At 36.7% G+C, this 13,846-nt stretch overlaps 1 protein-coding gene across 2 annotated transcripts in view; it reads left to right on the forward strand.

Moving 5' to 3' along the window:
• The window catches only part of ATP7A (ATPase copper transporting alpha), a 138,574-nt gene extending 127,234 nt beyond the window's left edge, over positions 1–11,340 (forward strand). For both annotated transcript variants that reach the window (XM_075999565.1, XM_012755345.3), the window contains 6 exons: positions 1,263–1,409; positions 3,400–3,542; positions 4,776–4,979; positions 5,556–5,673; positions 7,085–7,187; positions 7,583–11,340. In XM_075999565.1, the coding sequence (XP_075855680.1) occupies positions 1,263–1,409; positions 3,400–3,542; positions 4,776–4,979; positions 5,556–5,673; positions 7,085–7,187; positions 7,583–7,859 (992 nt within the window). In that variant the 3' untranslated portion in view covers positions 7,860–11,340. The remainder of the gene's footprint in view (positions 1–1,262; positions 1,410–3,399; positions 3,543–4,775; positions 4,980–5,555; positions 5,674–7,084; positions 7,188–7,582) is intronic.
• The last annotated feature ends 2,506 nt before the right edge of the window (positions 11,341–13,846 follow it).

Below are 13,846 nucleotides of genomic sequence, written 5' to 3' on the forward strand. Positions count from 1 at the left end.
CCAAGGTGTGAGAGTAAATAAAGAGAAAGAAAGGGTTAAGGACTATACCCTGTAGTGCTACAAATTAAGAGCTCAGGGAGACCAGAAGGGATCAGCAAAGAAGGCACAGAAGAAGTCAGGAGCCAGGAGGTAGCTCATATAACTCATATGGACGAGGTATCCTGGAAGCCAAGTAAAGAAAGTATTTCTAGAAGGAGGGAGTGAACAACTGTGTTAAATGGTGCTAATAGGGCAGGTAAGATGAGGACTGAGAATTAACCATTAGGTTTATTAAAGTGAAGGTCACTGGTGTAATTGGAATAGTAGAGACAAAAGCTTTATTGGAGTGGGTTCACAAGAGAATGGGAAGATTTGAATTGGAGACAGCCAATAGAGACAACACTTTTGAGAAGTCTTGCTATGTATAGAAGCAGAGAAATGAGGTAGCTAGAGAATTACGTGAGATCAAGAGAGTTTTTTTTTTTTTTAAGATAGGACAATGTACAGCAGAGATAGAAAAGTTGATTATATAGGAGAGAGGGGATAATTACTGGAGAGATGTTCTAGAATTAGGCAAAGGAGGAGGATCTAGTACACAAGTGGAGAGGTTAGCCTTAAATACGAGCAGGGTCAGTTTATAATAACAGAAGTAGAGATAAATACTCAGACACAAGGGGCTCAGGTAGTTGGGTAGATGTGACAATGAGAGCTTGTGGAAGTTCTCTTCTCATTGCTTCTGTTTTCTTTCCGAAGTAGGAAGCAGAATCATCATCTAGTATGAGAATGGGGGAGGAGAAGTTGGAGATTTGAAGGGAGAAGAGAAGGTATGAAATAGCCATCTAGTGGAAATGGAGAATGAAGGGACTAGGGGAATATAGTTAAATCGCCAGACAGCACTAAGGGCTCACTTAAAGTTAAGGGTCACAAGTTTAAAATGAGACATCAGCATAGTTATACATTTTTGTTCAGCACATTCAACTCTAATAAATATTTGAATTTAATGGAATTGCTATGGAAGGTCAAAGGGAACACCTCACCAAGAAACTAACATTTGAATTGGCTCTTGAAGAATATGTTGGAGTTTGTGAGAGGCGAGAAAGGACATTTCAGGTGAAGGCAGCCATGTATGCAAAGGCCCAGAGGCATGGAAGAACTGAATATGTTGTTAAAAAATTTGAAAATCACTGTTGTAGCCTGTGCTCTACCAAAATACAATGTAGTAACTGTGCAGGGTTTTACAGGAAGAACCTGCATCATGGGGTTGTTTATGAACTTATTTTCAGATGCTCCTAATGCTCAGCAGTACAAAGTCCTCATTGGTAACCGGGAGTGGATGATTAGAAATGGTCTTGTCATTAATAATGATGTAGATGATTCCATGATTGAACACGAGAGAAAAGGTCGGACTGCTGTATTGGTGGCAGTTGATGGTAAGGTTTTCCCTAAGTATGCTATGACTTAAAATGATGATCTCAGTTATTGTTTTATGTGTATTTTAGAGAAACTTCTGAACTAGGAGGGTTATTCAAAAGCAGCTTGAATGCAAAGTGAAAATGTTAGCAACACACGATTGTTACTGATTAGTTTAAAATTCTTTTGCATTTGCCTGCCTTTGTTATTTTCTTCCCTAGTCTATGTTTAAATAAAAGCTAATCATCCCAAATCACGGTTTGGGTGTGGCAAAGTCATAAAATGTAACCAAAATGTTTGTACCCCCATAATATCCTGAAATAAAATAAAAAATATAAAAGCTAATCAAGGATTTTTTAAAATCTAAAAATAGCAATAGTAAAATAACAGCAAAGTAAAATAATATTCATAATCCCATCATCCTAACACAATGTTGGTTTTACTTTCCATATATTTCATTCCTAGTTTTGTTGAAATATGTGTGTATATTTACAGAATTAAAGTATTAGTACATATATTTTTAGTGGGTGTATTTTATTGTACGTACGATTTACCTCAATAAAGTTGAATAAAATTTAAAGTCTCTTGTATGTATACTATTTATTATGTTTTATTTTAGTTAATAAATATTTTCAATGTCACTGTATAATTTTCTTTTAATAACTGCATAATTTATCAGATTTACACACTATAATTAATCATTACCTTGTTGGAAATTTAGGCTATTCCTAATATTTTAATTGTAAGTAACACTATAATAAACATCTTTGAGGTTTTAGATGCTTTCTTTTTTTTTTTTTTTTTTTTTTTTGAGACAGAGTCTCACTTTGTTGCCCTGGCTAGAGTGAGTGCCGTGGCGTCAGCCTAGCTCACAGCAACCTCAAACTCCTGGGCTGAAGCAATCCTCCTGCCTCAGCCTCCCAAGTAGCTGGGACTACAGGCATGCGCCACCATGCCCGGCTAAGTTTTTGTATATATATTTTTAGTTGGTCAATTAATTTCTTTCTATTTTTAGTAGAGACGGGGTCTCGCTCAGGCTGGTTTTGAACTCCTGACCTCAGCAATCCGTCCACCTCGGCCTCCCAGAGTGCTAGGATTACAGGCGTGAGCCACCACGCCTGGCCTAGATGTTTCTTTTGTTAAATTATTTCTTAGGGCCGGGTATGGGCTTATGCCTGTAATGCTAACACTCTGGGAGGCCAAGGTGGGAGGATTGCTTAACAGCCTGAGCAAGAGCAAGATTCCTTCTCTACTAAAAATAGAAAAAAATTAGCTGGGTGTGGTAACATGTTCCTGTAGTCCAAGCTACTTGGGAGGCTGAGGTAGGATTGCTTGAGCCCAGAAGTTGGAGGTTACAATGAGCTAGGCTGACACCACTGCACTCTATCTAGGGCAACAGAGTGAGACACTGTCTCAAAATATATATATATTTCTTAGGGTATATTTCTAGCTGTGATTAATTACTCAAAATTTATAATCTTTGCTACATATGAATACAGTATCTTACTGTGGCCTTCTTAGTTCTGGGATGAAGCAGAGAATACCATTTTACTTTTTTAAAATATAGAATAAAATAATAAAATTTGCAGTAATATTTTTCCCAATATAAATTGCCAGTTTTTTCTCTACTCAGCCCCCTTCACCTTAAAAAGAAAAAAAAAAGTATTAGTTTTCAGTTTCATTTGCCTTTAAATTAGCTAAAGTGTTTGGGGCTATTGGCAAATAACCTGTGTATGGAAAGAAAAAGGGTTTTCTATTATCTAGTAAGATCTCTCTTTTTATTAGCTTATTACTACCATATTAGTAACCCCTGCCTCACTTTGCAAAATTTTCATAACCAAATATACACAGTTTATGTCATAAAGTCTGTGTGAGCTCAGAGATATTTTGAGTTAAGCCAACCCCTGAACAAGTTTACTTAAAAAACTTCCTTTCTTTATGAAATTTAAAGTGAAACTATTATTCTATTTTCTCCATATTTCAAACTCTTGTTTTCTGCTTCTATATCAGATGAGCTGTGTGGCTTGATAGCCATTGCTGACACAGTGAAGCCTGAGGCAGAATTGGCTGTCCGTATTCTGAAATCTATGGGCTTAGAAGTAGTTCTGATGACTGGAGACAACAATAAAACAGCTAGATCTATTGCTTCTCAGGTAATTGGTTTCCTTAGTTGTTGGAGTTGGGGGTATGCCGTAACTTCCAATTCTTTATGTACATTTTATCTCTTGCCTTCAGATGCTAAGAAATTTATTTTCTTATTTTCATTATCACTGAGTAATCATATCTAGTTCTTCAAAGAAGAATTAGCATGCTATGCTTGAAGAACTGTGGACTTTGTGTGTTACTGTTATAAGTAAAAAGGTATTTGCTTAGCTCCTGGGATGCTTGAGTGACACCATATACCAGTTTCTGTTGACACTTCCTTTGACATGTTGCTTATGTTCTTTATCAGTGTTGCCAACCTAAGCCAGGCTCTCCTCATGCCTGAAATAGGGCGGTTGCTCCATGCAGGTCCCTCTCTAGTCCATCCTAAATGCCACTGATGGAACCATTTTGCTAATGCACCACTTTGACATACCATTTTTCTGCTCCTGACTCCCACATTTGCCTTACCTCCAAAATTTTTCAATCTCTTCTACTTTGGAATGCCTTCTCCCTTTTCTTATAAATAATACAAATAATATCTGAATACATTCTTGTATAAAAATACAGAAGGATATAAAGTGAAAAGTTTAAGTGACCCCTTACCCATGCTCCCTATCCAATCCTACCCCCCCCACCGTCACTCTTTCATATGCATATATGTTCATATACAAATGTATAATTCTGGTGTTTTCAACATCTATCAGATCATTTTGTATAGATTGTTTAGCAGTTTGCTTTTTTTTTTACAAACAATATTTCTCAGAGCTTTGTCCATTTCTGAACATATAAAGTTATTTCATTCTTTCTGTGCCACTACATGAAATTCCATGATATAGATGTATCATAATTTATTTAACCATTCCCCTCGTGATGAACATTTAGGTGGTGGTTTTGAAAATTTTGTTGTTGCAAACAGGGTGATAACAAACATCCTTGGACATGTATCTTTTTGTACATATACAAGTCTGCCCAAAATATAGCTAGAAGTGGAATTGCTAGACCAAATCATGTTCACACTTTTACAGATACTGCCAAATGCCCTCCAAAAAGACAGTACCAATTTACACACTAACCAACAGGGTATAGGAGAATTCATTTCTCCACATCCTTGCTCTCACTGGATCTTTTAAAATGTGGACATCCGGTGGGTGAAAAATGGTGGCTCATTGTTATTGCTCAGTTACATCTCAGGTACTCAGTATTATTTCTTGAAATGATTTGAGTTTATTTTCCTCACATAGGTTGGCATTACTAAAGTATTTGCTGAAGTTCTACCCTCTCACAAGGTTGCCAAGGTGAAGCAACTTCAAGAGGATGGGAAACGGGTAGCAATGGTGGGGGATGGAATCAACGACTCCCCAGCTCTGGCAATGGCTAATGTTGGGATTGCCATTGGCACAGGCACAGATGTAGCCATTGAAGCAGCTGATGTGGTTTTGATAAGGGTAAGTCCTGTGGCCAGACCCTTGAGGAGTGTGAGACTGCCCTACATGGTCAATGAGAGTGTCTTAAAGTATATTAAGCACAATGACTCTGCCCTAATTCCCATGCTCCTAGCCATTAAGACTGTGAAAATTTGGGGTGGGAGTATAGTAAGTCTTACTAATTAGCTCCTGACTTTCTCAATCCAGCTAAACAAGTTAGAATTACGAGCTTCCTAAGTGAAGAATAAGATTTAGGAATGTATTATGAATAAAATTATCTTTAACCAATATTTGCTCAGGTTATATTAATGAGATTTGATCCCTGTACCAGCATATACCCCTAAAAGTGTATTCAGAACCCTAAGAAAAATTTCTTAAAAACATCTTCTATTTCATCCTGCCCATTATCTTAAAAAAAAAAAAAACAAAACAAAACATCTTCCAAGCCCGACTCAAAGTTTTAATATCTAAGGTTTGTAGTTAATTCACATATTACCCGAAGGCACACATAATGTCCCATATATACAGTATCAAATGCAAAAAGTTACTAGTTAAATTAGAGTCTCTCACTAATATCACAAATATTTCTGTTCTCAGAATGATCTTCTGGATGTAGTGGCAAGTATTGACTTATCAAGGAAGACAGTCAAGAGGATTCGGATAAATTTTGTCTTTGCTCTAATTTACAATCTGGTTGGAATTCCCATAGCTGCTGGTATGTGACTCTTAACTAGCATTGCTTTTTCCACTGAAGTTATTAGAGACGTATCATAGTGGAAGTTTGTCTTCTTGTTATTAGTTTTGAGCTTAGTTTTTGTTTGTAGCCTGCTAGTGTGCTAAGAGCTAATGTTAAAATCAATCATTTTAATTTTCAGCAGTGTTCATTACAACCTAAGAATAAAGCATTCTGATAGGTTTCTTTTCTTTTTCTCTCCAACTTTATATTTTGAAACATTTCAATCCTATATAAACATTGAAAAAAAATGGTACAGTGAAAATCTGTATGCTTTTTACGCAAACTCACCAGCTGATAATATTTTGCCATTGCTTCATCTCTTTCTCTGTATATTCTCACAGACATATTTATTTATTTCCTTATTCATTATTTTTTTTGCTGAAGAGAATAGATTTACCATTAGTCTCACTACTCAAACACAACCACTGTTAGCATTTAGTATATTTCTTTACAGTCTTTTTTACTCTGTGTCAGTATTTGTCTTGTTACATAGCTGTGATTTTAGTGTGCAGAAAATTTTCAGCTCTTCACTTAATATTCTATTATAGTCCACATGTATTTTTTTAGGTTGAGAGACCAGATGACAGAGAGAATGAATGAAGTAATGTGACAAAGAAAAAACAGTTTAGAATTGTTTAATAAGCATCTGAGAATCTCCTAAACTTGGGGACTTGGTAGGAGTTAATAATGACATAAGAGAAATAGTTATCACTTTCTCCTTATTATCTCAGGTTTTAGAGACAAAAAAAAAATGAAATGACAGAACAGTTACAAAGCTATTTATAAACAAGGGCACACAAAAGAAGACAAACAGCAAAAGGACAATCTAAGTTCCGTAAGCTCAATTCATGGAGCTAGTGATTTTTAAAGAATTATGCATGATCACTGTAGAAAAAGTAGAAAAAGATAAACACATAAAAAGTTAAAAGTACAATAAGTCTATTTCATCATATCGTACAAGTGAATATTAAAATGTCTGTCAAAACCGAGCATGGGGAGAGCAAAAAAAAAAAAAAAAATGAGCGTGTCTGAGTTTGTAGAACAAAAACTCCCCTACAGGATTGGTGTGATTGTGAACTGGTACAGCCACTTTGGAGAACAACTGAGGAATATCTACCTAAAGTTGAAGATGTGCCCATGTTATGATTCAGCAGTTTCACCCCTAAGTATATACCCTGAAGAAATTCTCAAACACAGGCATCCCTACGAATGTTCATAGCAACACTCTATTAATGAAAAATTGGCAACAACATAAATATCTACCACCAAGAAGATACATGCTGAAGAAATATCAAAGAAATATTTTTGTGTGTGTGTGCATGTGTATGTGTATGAAACACATTGGTAATCTGTTTAGTACTGTCTACTCTAATCCAAACTTGTTTCCTAGGAGTTTTTATGCCCGTCGGTTTGGTTTTGCAGCCCTGGATGGGATCTGCAGCAATGGCTGCCTCGTCTGTTTCTGTAGTACTTTCTTCTCTCTTTCTTAAACTGTAAGTATGACGGCTAGCTCCCATTTGTATTTTATATTCCTTTTATCATCCATGGTGTTGGTAGGTTATAGCCTTGTATTGGTCAATGGTAAGCCCAAACCATTCTTAATAATAAGAATGATTATTAGCTAATAATAATAATTAGCTATGTAATTGTCACTTCATGGAGTTCATGCATAGCAACCACAAGCACTGAATGGGGTAAAATCTAGTACAGTCACTCTGAAAACTAGGATTTCTGATCATGTGACTCCACACAATTCATTTCGAGCCACTTTTCTAGCAATGACCACCTTTGTACATTTCGTGCCAGGTAAATCTTTCACTTGTGCATGTAACAAGCATCTAGTTGACACTTGGTTATTTCAAACTAGTGTACTTTTGCATGTGTTTAGTTATAGGAAACCAACCTATGAGAATTACGAGCTGCATGCCCGGAGCCAGATAGGACAGAAGAGTTCTTCTGAAATCAGCATTCATGTTGGAATAGATGACACTTCAAGAAATTCTCCTAAACTGGGTGTGCTAGACCGGATTGTTAATTACAGCAGAGCCTCCATAAACTCACTACTGTCTGATAAACGCTCCCTAAACAGCATTGCTACCAGTGAACCTGACAAGCACTCACTCCTGGTGGGAGACTTCAGGGAAGATGATGACACTGCCTTGTAAAAGGCCACAGAGAATGCCACATTTGCTTTGCAAAATATTGTGGAAGGGATTTCATGTTGGTCTCATGCTCTTATATTAGGGATTCTATTTGAGTTACATTTGTCTAATGGCGACAATATCTTTTTCAAGGCATCAGCTCTCAACCTGGCTTTATTTAAACTGAATTTCCAGTATTTTTTTGTTTTCACTAGCAACAGATAAGGTAGAGCAATGAGTTTTACAGCAAGCCCTACAATTAGAGATTGCTGAATTGCTGCTAAAGCGATAGATACTTTGTATTTGACCAAAAAAACCAAAAGAGCCCCAAAAGAAGATAATTTAAAATGTGAAGATTTAAGAGCATGACCTTGAAGATATGTTTGAGCCTGCATCCCTGCCCCACTGGGGAGCGATGACTTTCAAAGCACTGTGTATAAAGCATCTAGTTTTAGAAGGTAAACAGTTGAAATTGTTTAAAAATAGATGTGCCTTATTTATTGCAGGCTTTTTTCCTCCCATTCTCCTGTATCCTTGTCCTTACAGTTGCTTTCTTAGATGCTCCAATATGTCTTCATTTGTCATTTTCTTTGGAGTGAGCCAAGTTTAGGTGTTTTTTTCACTGATAAAAGTAACTGACAACTTTTCGATATTTTGCTCCTTTTAAATTTTGTAGCTCAAAAGACCTTAAAGGTTTGTAGGGTGCCCTGCCGCCCATCTTTCCATTAAAAATATATATAAAATTCTTCCTTCAACCTCCCTAGCTCTGAGCTAGCTGTCAGTTTGCTCCTGCTGAGTTCAACTCTTAAGTCGTTAGTGTAGTCTATTGGTCTCAGTCCAGAAACTTAACATTTTGAGCCTCTTCTGCTCAAAAGATTTTCAGAGATTAACACTATTATCTTTAATATATACGGGTCATACAGAATTACCTGGATTTACTAAATTTGTATTTTTTGGATTGAATACAATCAATTTGCTAGTATATATAATTTAATAGATTTTAATTATCTTTTAGTGTTTCAGATAACCTCTCAAAATGACTTTAAAATAATGCTATTACACAAAGCTGCTTTTACCAAAAAATATAGTAAATTATAATACCGAAATTAGAATTTCCCTAGGTTATGATGCTTTTTAGCCAAACATATACTTTTCTCTAGTTTAATACATTTGTACTTGCCTAATTAGTGTGGTTGACAAATTCAAGGGCTTGTTCCCATTGGCATATGGATTTATAAATTCCCTATGAGTGCCTGGGAGCTAATTAACTGGTCAGAGACCTGATACTTGTATGACTATTAAATTTTCCTTGTTAATTGTAAGATGGATTTCATATACAGAATATATGAATGAAGAGAAATCATAAGTAAATTCCTAACATTTTGTTCTCATTGCCAAAAGCAAAGCTGCTAGCGTGATGCCTGGCACACAGCATTTGTACCCAGTAAATGTTCTTATCTCCTTTTGAAGTCAGTAATAAATATTAAAAATCATTTCCATAAAGCAGAGTCTAAAATCAGGTGGGGCTGAGGGATGGAGTTCTTCCTCTCCTACCCCCTTTCTCTTTTATCCTTTTATACGCACACACACGTACATACACTAAGTTTACAACATTATTCTATGATGTCTTTTCAGATTTGGAAAAGATCTAATTTATGTCTCAGCTATCTTAAAGAGAGAACTGAATCTTTTGATGAAGGTGCTATTAATCTAGACAGGCAAACCCATTTTCATGAAATGTGAATGAGTTTGTATATCTAGGCCCTGTTTTAGACCAATGCCTATGCCATCTTCCATGCTTCCAGTTTGAGTTTTAATACTCATTTTAATTCCAGTAGTCCATCATAACACAACTTGTTTCTTCTGACACAGATGATATGACTATATAATAGATTTTTCTTACTCTAGAGCACAATTGAATTAAAGAAACACTCTTTCCCTCCTTCTCTCCCCTCCCCCACCTCTTTCTCTCTCAAGCAGTGGAACATAGTCAGTGACTACTTTTATTATTGTATGTGTGTTTGAGTCATGCTCTTGGCCCCACATGCATGCTGTAGGACAGTGGGAGTAGCAGCTCATAGTCTGGGAATAATCAGGAACATAATATCAGCTCTCACAAGAACAGAAAACTTGCTATTTAGAAAGTGTCCTGCTTTAAGTAACTGTAGCCACATTTGAATTCTCTACACAAGTCTCTTGCAATCTTGAACTTCCATTACCTTCAGAGGGAGAGAGAGGTGATTTATGGAGGGGATCACAAAATTGCTTTCATTTAGTAACTAACTTTAAGTCACAGTTACTAGTGAGAACAAATTTTATAAATGTATGTTTATGTGTGTTTATTCACATGTATACATATGCATGCGTATATATACATACATTTACACATATTACCATACAGAAAGAAAATGGATTTATATTTGAATTTGAGATTTGAATATTCAAAGTTCTTTATTTGTATTTCCTTTATCACTCTTCTATATTCACTAGCAACCATGCCCTTAGTCTGAAGATAACAAGGACGTTTGATATCCAGTGTTGGTTCAGACTCACCTATGGGGTACCTTTAACTTAAATATCCAAAGATGCCTTTTGAATTTCAAGCATTAAAACACAATTAGAGTGTTTAGTGGTATAGCCTAAACAAGTATGGTTGTTATTTGTGGAAATAGAAATGTTATTTTTTTTCCTAGTTTAGTGTCAACATTTTAGAATGTTAAATTTGATGATGCCATGTGAACAAATAATTTTATTTTGTGCTTTGATTTTTTAAAACATCATTCTTCATTCAGATGTGCAGAATGCTTAAAATAGCACTGTAGACAAGATGTTTCCAAAACTTTAAGTGTGCATCTTTTCTGTATACAGCTGAAAATCAAAAATGTATGTTAGAGAATTTCTTCCATTACTTGTGGATCTTGCTTTAAAATGATTTTTGTTAATATTTATTTTACTCTATTTTGTTATTTTCTTTGGGTGAGGCATCTGGTTACTGGTTATTTAAAAAAGAATAAAGTCATTCCTGGAATCACTCCCTTTGGGTTTTTTGCTTATTTGTTTTATCTTTTCTATATTTTAAAATATTATTTTACCAAATATAAAATATATAGAGTCATGCCAAATTATTACTTATTTTTGCATGAACTTTCTGCAGTCCATCAATCTGGTATAAGTAACCAGATAGAGCAAAAAGCATGAATTCTTATTCTTCAACTAAAAGAGCTTCTTTAATGGCATTGATAATAAATGCATTTTGTAGCCAAAACCAGGCGTCTCAACCTTATGTTTTTAGTTAAAGAAATGTTGAACATTGTTTGGCACCCAAAATAGCAGTGGACGATGTTGTGCAATATTCATCTACTGTAGTCAAGATATTCAGTAGTTTGTTTTTCCATAGGCATGTAATTGATCATATTTCTGCCGAGGATGTGCCTTCAACTTTATAATTATAGTGTTATAAAAAATTTTTGTCAGTGTCTCTTTTATTAAATCATTCAACCCCTTCTACCAGTAATTTCAAACTGCCTTTGTTGTGTTTTTAGTTTTTTCAACTATTAATCTATGATGGGGCAGGATTGGAGGCAGCACCACACGTTTGGTAAGGGTGGGAAGGAAGAAATCTATTTTCCTTCAGAATCCATTCCACCTGCCATATCATTTAGTGAGAAACAATGAAAAGGAACATAATTGTCCTCCTTTCCTTTGTAGTCTTCTAATACATTCTTGATAGGGTGTCTTCCTCAAATAAGTTAAACAGAAAAAAGGTTTTCTTGCCCTTAGGGAGCCCTATATAGTATGTTTGAAAATCTCACCCAAGATGCATTCTCATATTAAACACTGTTTTGAGTTAAAGAAAGAGTTTAAAACTTATTTGTGAGGAAAAGCTAATTTCCATTCCCCCCCCGTGCCCCCAGTCCTTGGAATTACTTAGGGTGATGAGATAGGATTGGAAATGGGAACATAAGAGTAAAATCCCGGAGGCATGCACTCAGCTGGCCAGCCTCCTTTTTCTATTCGTGTTTACCTTAAAGGATGTGCAGTGATAGCTACATCCCAGGTGAGGTTTCAGAACCTTCCAGTTCAACAAAACAAAACAAAAACCTTCCTGTTGGGGTAGGCTTACTAGGTTAAGTCATCAAATGCCCTGTTAGAGATGAGAGAAATGGAGCTGCCTCTTTCACAAGTTTGACTAGAACCAGCCAGCCCTACTTGGTTTTTGTTTTTTTTTTTTTTTTTTTTTTTTTTTTTGAGACAGAGTCTCACTCTGTTGCCCTGGCTAGAGTGAGTGCCATGGCGTCAGCCTAGCTCACAGCAACCTCAATCTCCTGGGCTCAAGCGATCCTCCTGCCTCAGCCTCCCGAGTAGCTGGGACTACAGGCATGCGCCACCATGCCCGGCTAATTTTTTCTGTATGTATTACTTGGCCAATTAATTTCTTCCTATTTATAGTAGAGACGGGGTCTCGCTCTTGCTCAGGCTGGTTTCGAACTCCTGACCTCGAGCAATCCACCCGCCTCGGCCTCCCAGAGTGCTAGGATTATAGGCGTGAGCCACCGCGCCCGGCCAGCCCTACTTGTTTAACAGCTTTATCTTCATAGGTGTGACCACTGGTTATAGAAATGAAGTGTGAGATAAAGACAAGGCTCTTGAGGACAAGGTTTAAGTAAAGTTGCTAGTACAAAGAGAGTCTCATGCAGTTTAAGAAATTTGAGAATTTCCCTACAGTCAGTCCTCTCTCTGGAAAAGTTTGAAATAGGCTCAGTAGTCTTTGGCATACTATACCTTTTGCCCTCAAGTGGCCCCAAGCTTTTTGTTGTCAGCAACATGTCTGCCCCCCAAGGCTTATCTGTAAAATGAGGTGCTGCTGTTACTTCAAAATTACTTGCTTCACCTCATCCAATATAAACTCGAATTTCTTTTTAAAAACATCTTAATAGACACATTATAACTGTATATATTTATGGGATACAATTTGATGTTTTGATATATGTATACAATGCATAATGATCAAATCAGGGTAGTTAGCATATCCATCACCTCATGCATTTACCATTTCTTTGTGGTGAGAACATTCAAAACCTCTCTTCTAGCTGTTTTGTTATATACAATACCTTACTGTCAATCATAGTCACCATACTATGCAATAGAACACCAGAACTTATTCTTCCTATCTAATTGAACCTTGTATCTGTTGCCCAACCTTTCCTCATCCTTCCCTCTCCCCTCCACTCCTCAGCTTCTGGTAATGACTGTTCTACTCTCTGCTTCTATAAGATCAACCTTTTTTTAGATTCCAAATACAAGTGAGATCATGTATTTGTCTTTCTGTGTTTGGTTTATGTCACTTAACAATGTCCTCAAGGTTCATCCATTTTGTCTTAGGATATCATTCTTTTTTATGGCTGAAGAGTATTCTAAGGCCAGGCGCGGTGGCTCACACCTGTATCCTAGCTCTCTGGGAGGCCGAGGCGGGCGGATTGCTCCAGGTCGGGAGTTTGAAAGCAGCAAGAGCGAGACCTCGTTCCTACTAAAAATAGAAATTAATTGGCCAACTAAAAATATGTAGAAAAAATTAGCTGGGCATGATGACACATGCCTGTAGTCCCAGCTACTCGGGAGGCTGAGGCAGGAAGATCACTTGAGCCCAGGAGTTTGAGGTTGCTGTGAGCTAGGCTGACGCCACGGCACTCTAGCCTGGGCAACAGAGTGAGACTCTGTCTCAAAAAAAAAAAAAAAAGACTGCCAAAACACCCTCTTTATTTATTTATTTTTTTTATTTCGACATATTATGGGGGTACAGATTTTAAGGTTTCAATGAATGCCCATTTCCCCCCTCCCCCCACAAGTCTGAGTCTCCATCATGACCATCCCCCAGATGGTGCACATCTCACTCATTATATATGTATATACCCACCCCCCTCCCCCCTCCCTCCTGCCCAATACCCTATTACTGCAGTACCTATGTGACCACTTAGGTGCTGTTCAGTTAATACCAATTTACTGGTGAGTAT

Source organism: Microcebus murinus, chromosome X (assembly GCF_040939455.1).
Source record: "Microcebus murinus isolate Inina chromosome X, M.murinus_Inina_mat1.0, whole genome shotgun sequence".
Taxonomy (NCBI): domain Eukaryota; kingdom Metazoa; phylum Chordata; class Mammalia; order Primates; family Cheirogaleidae; genus Microcebus; species Microcebus murinus.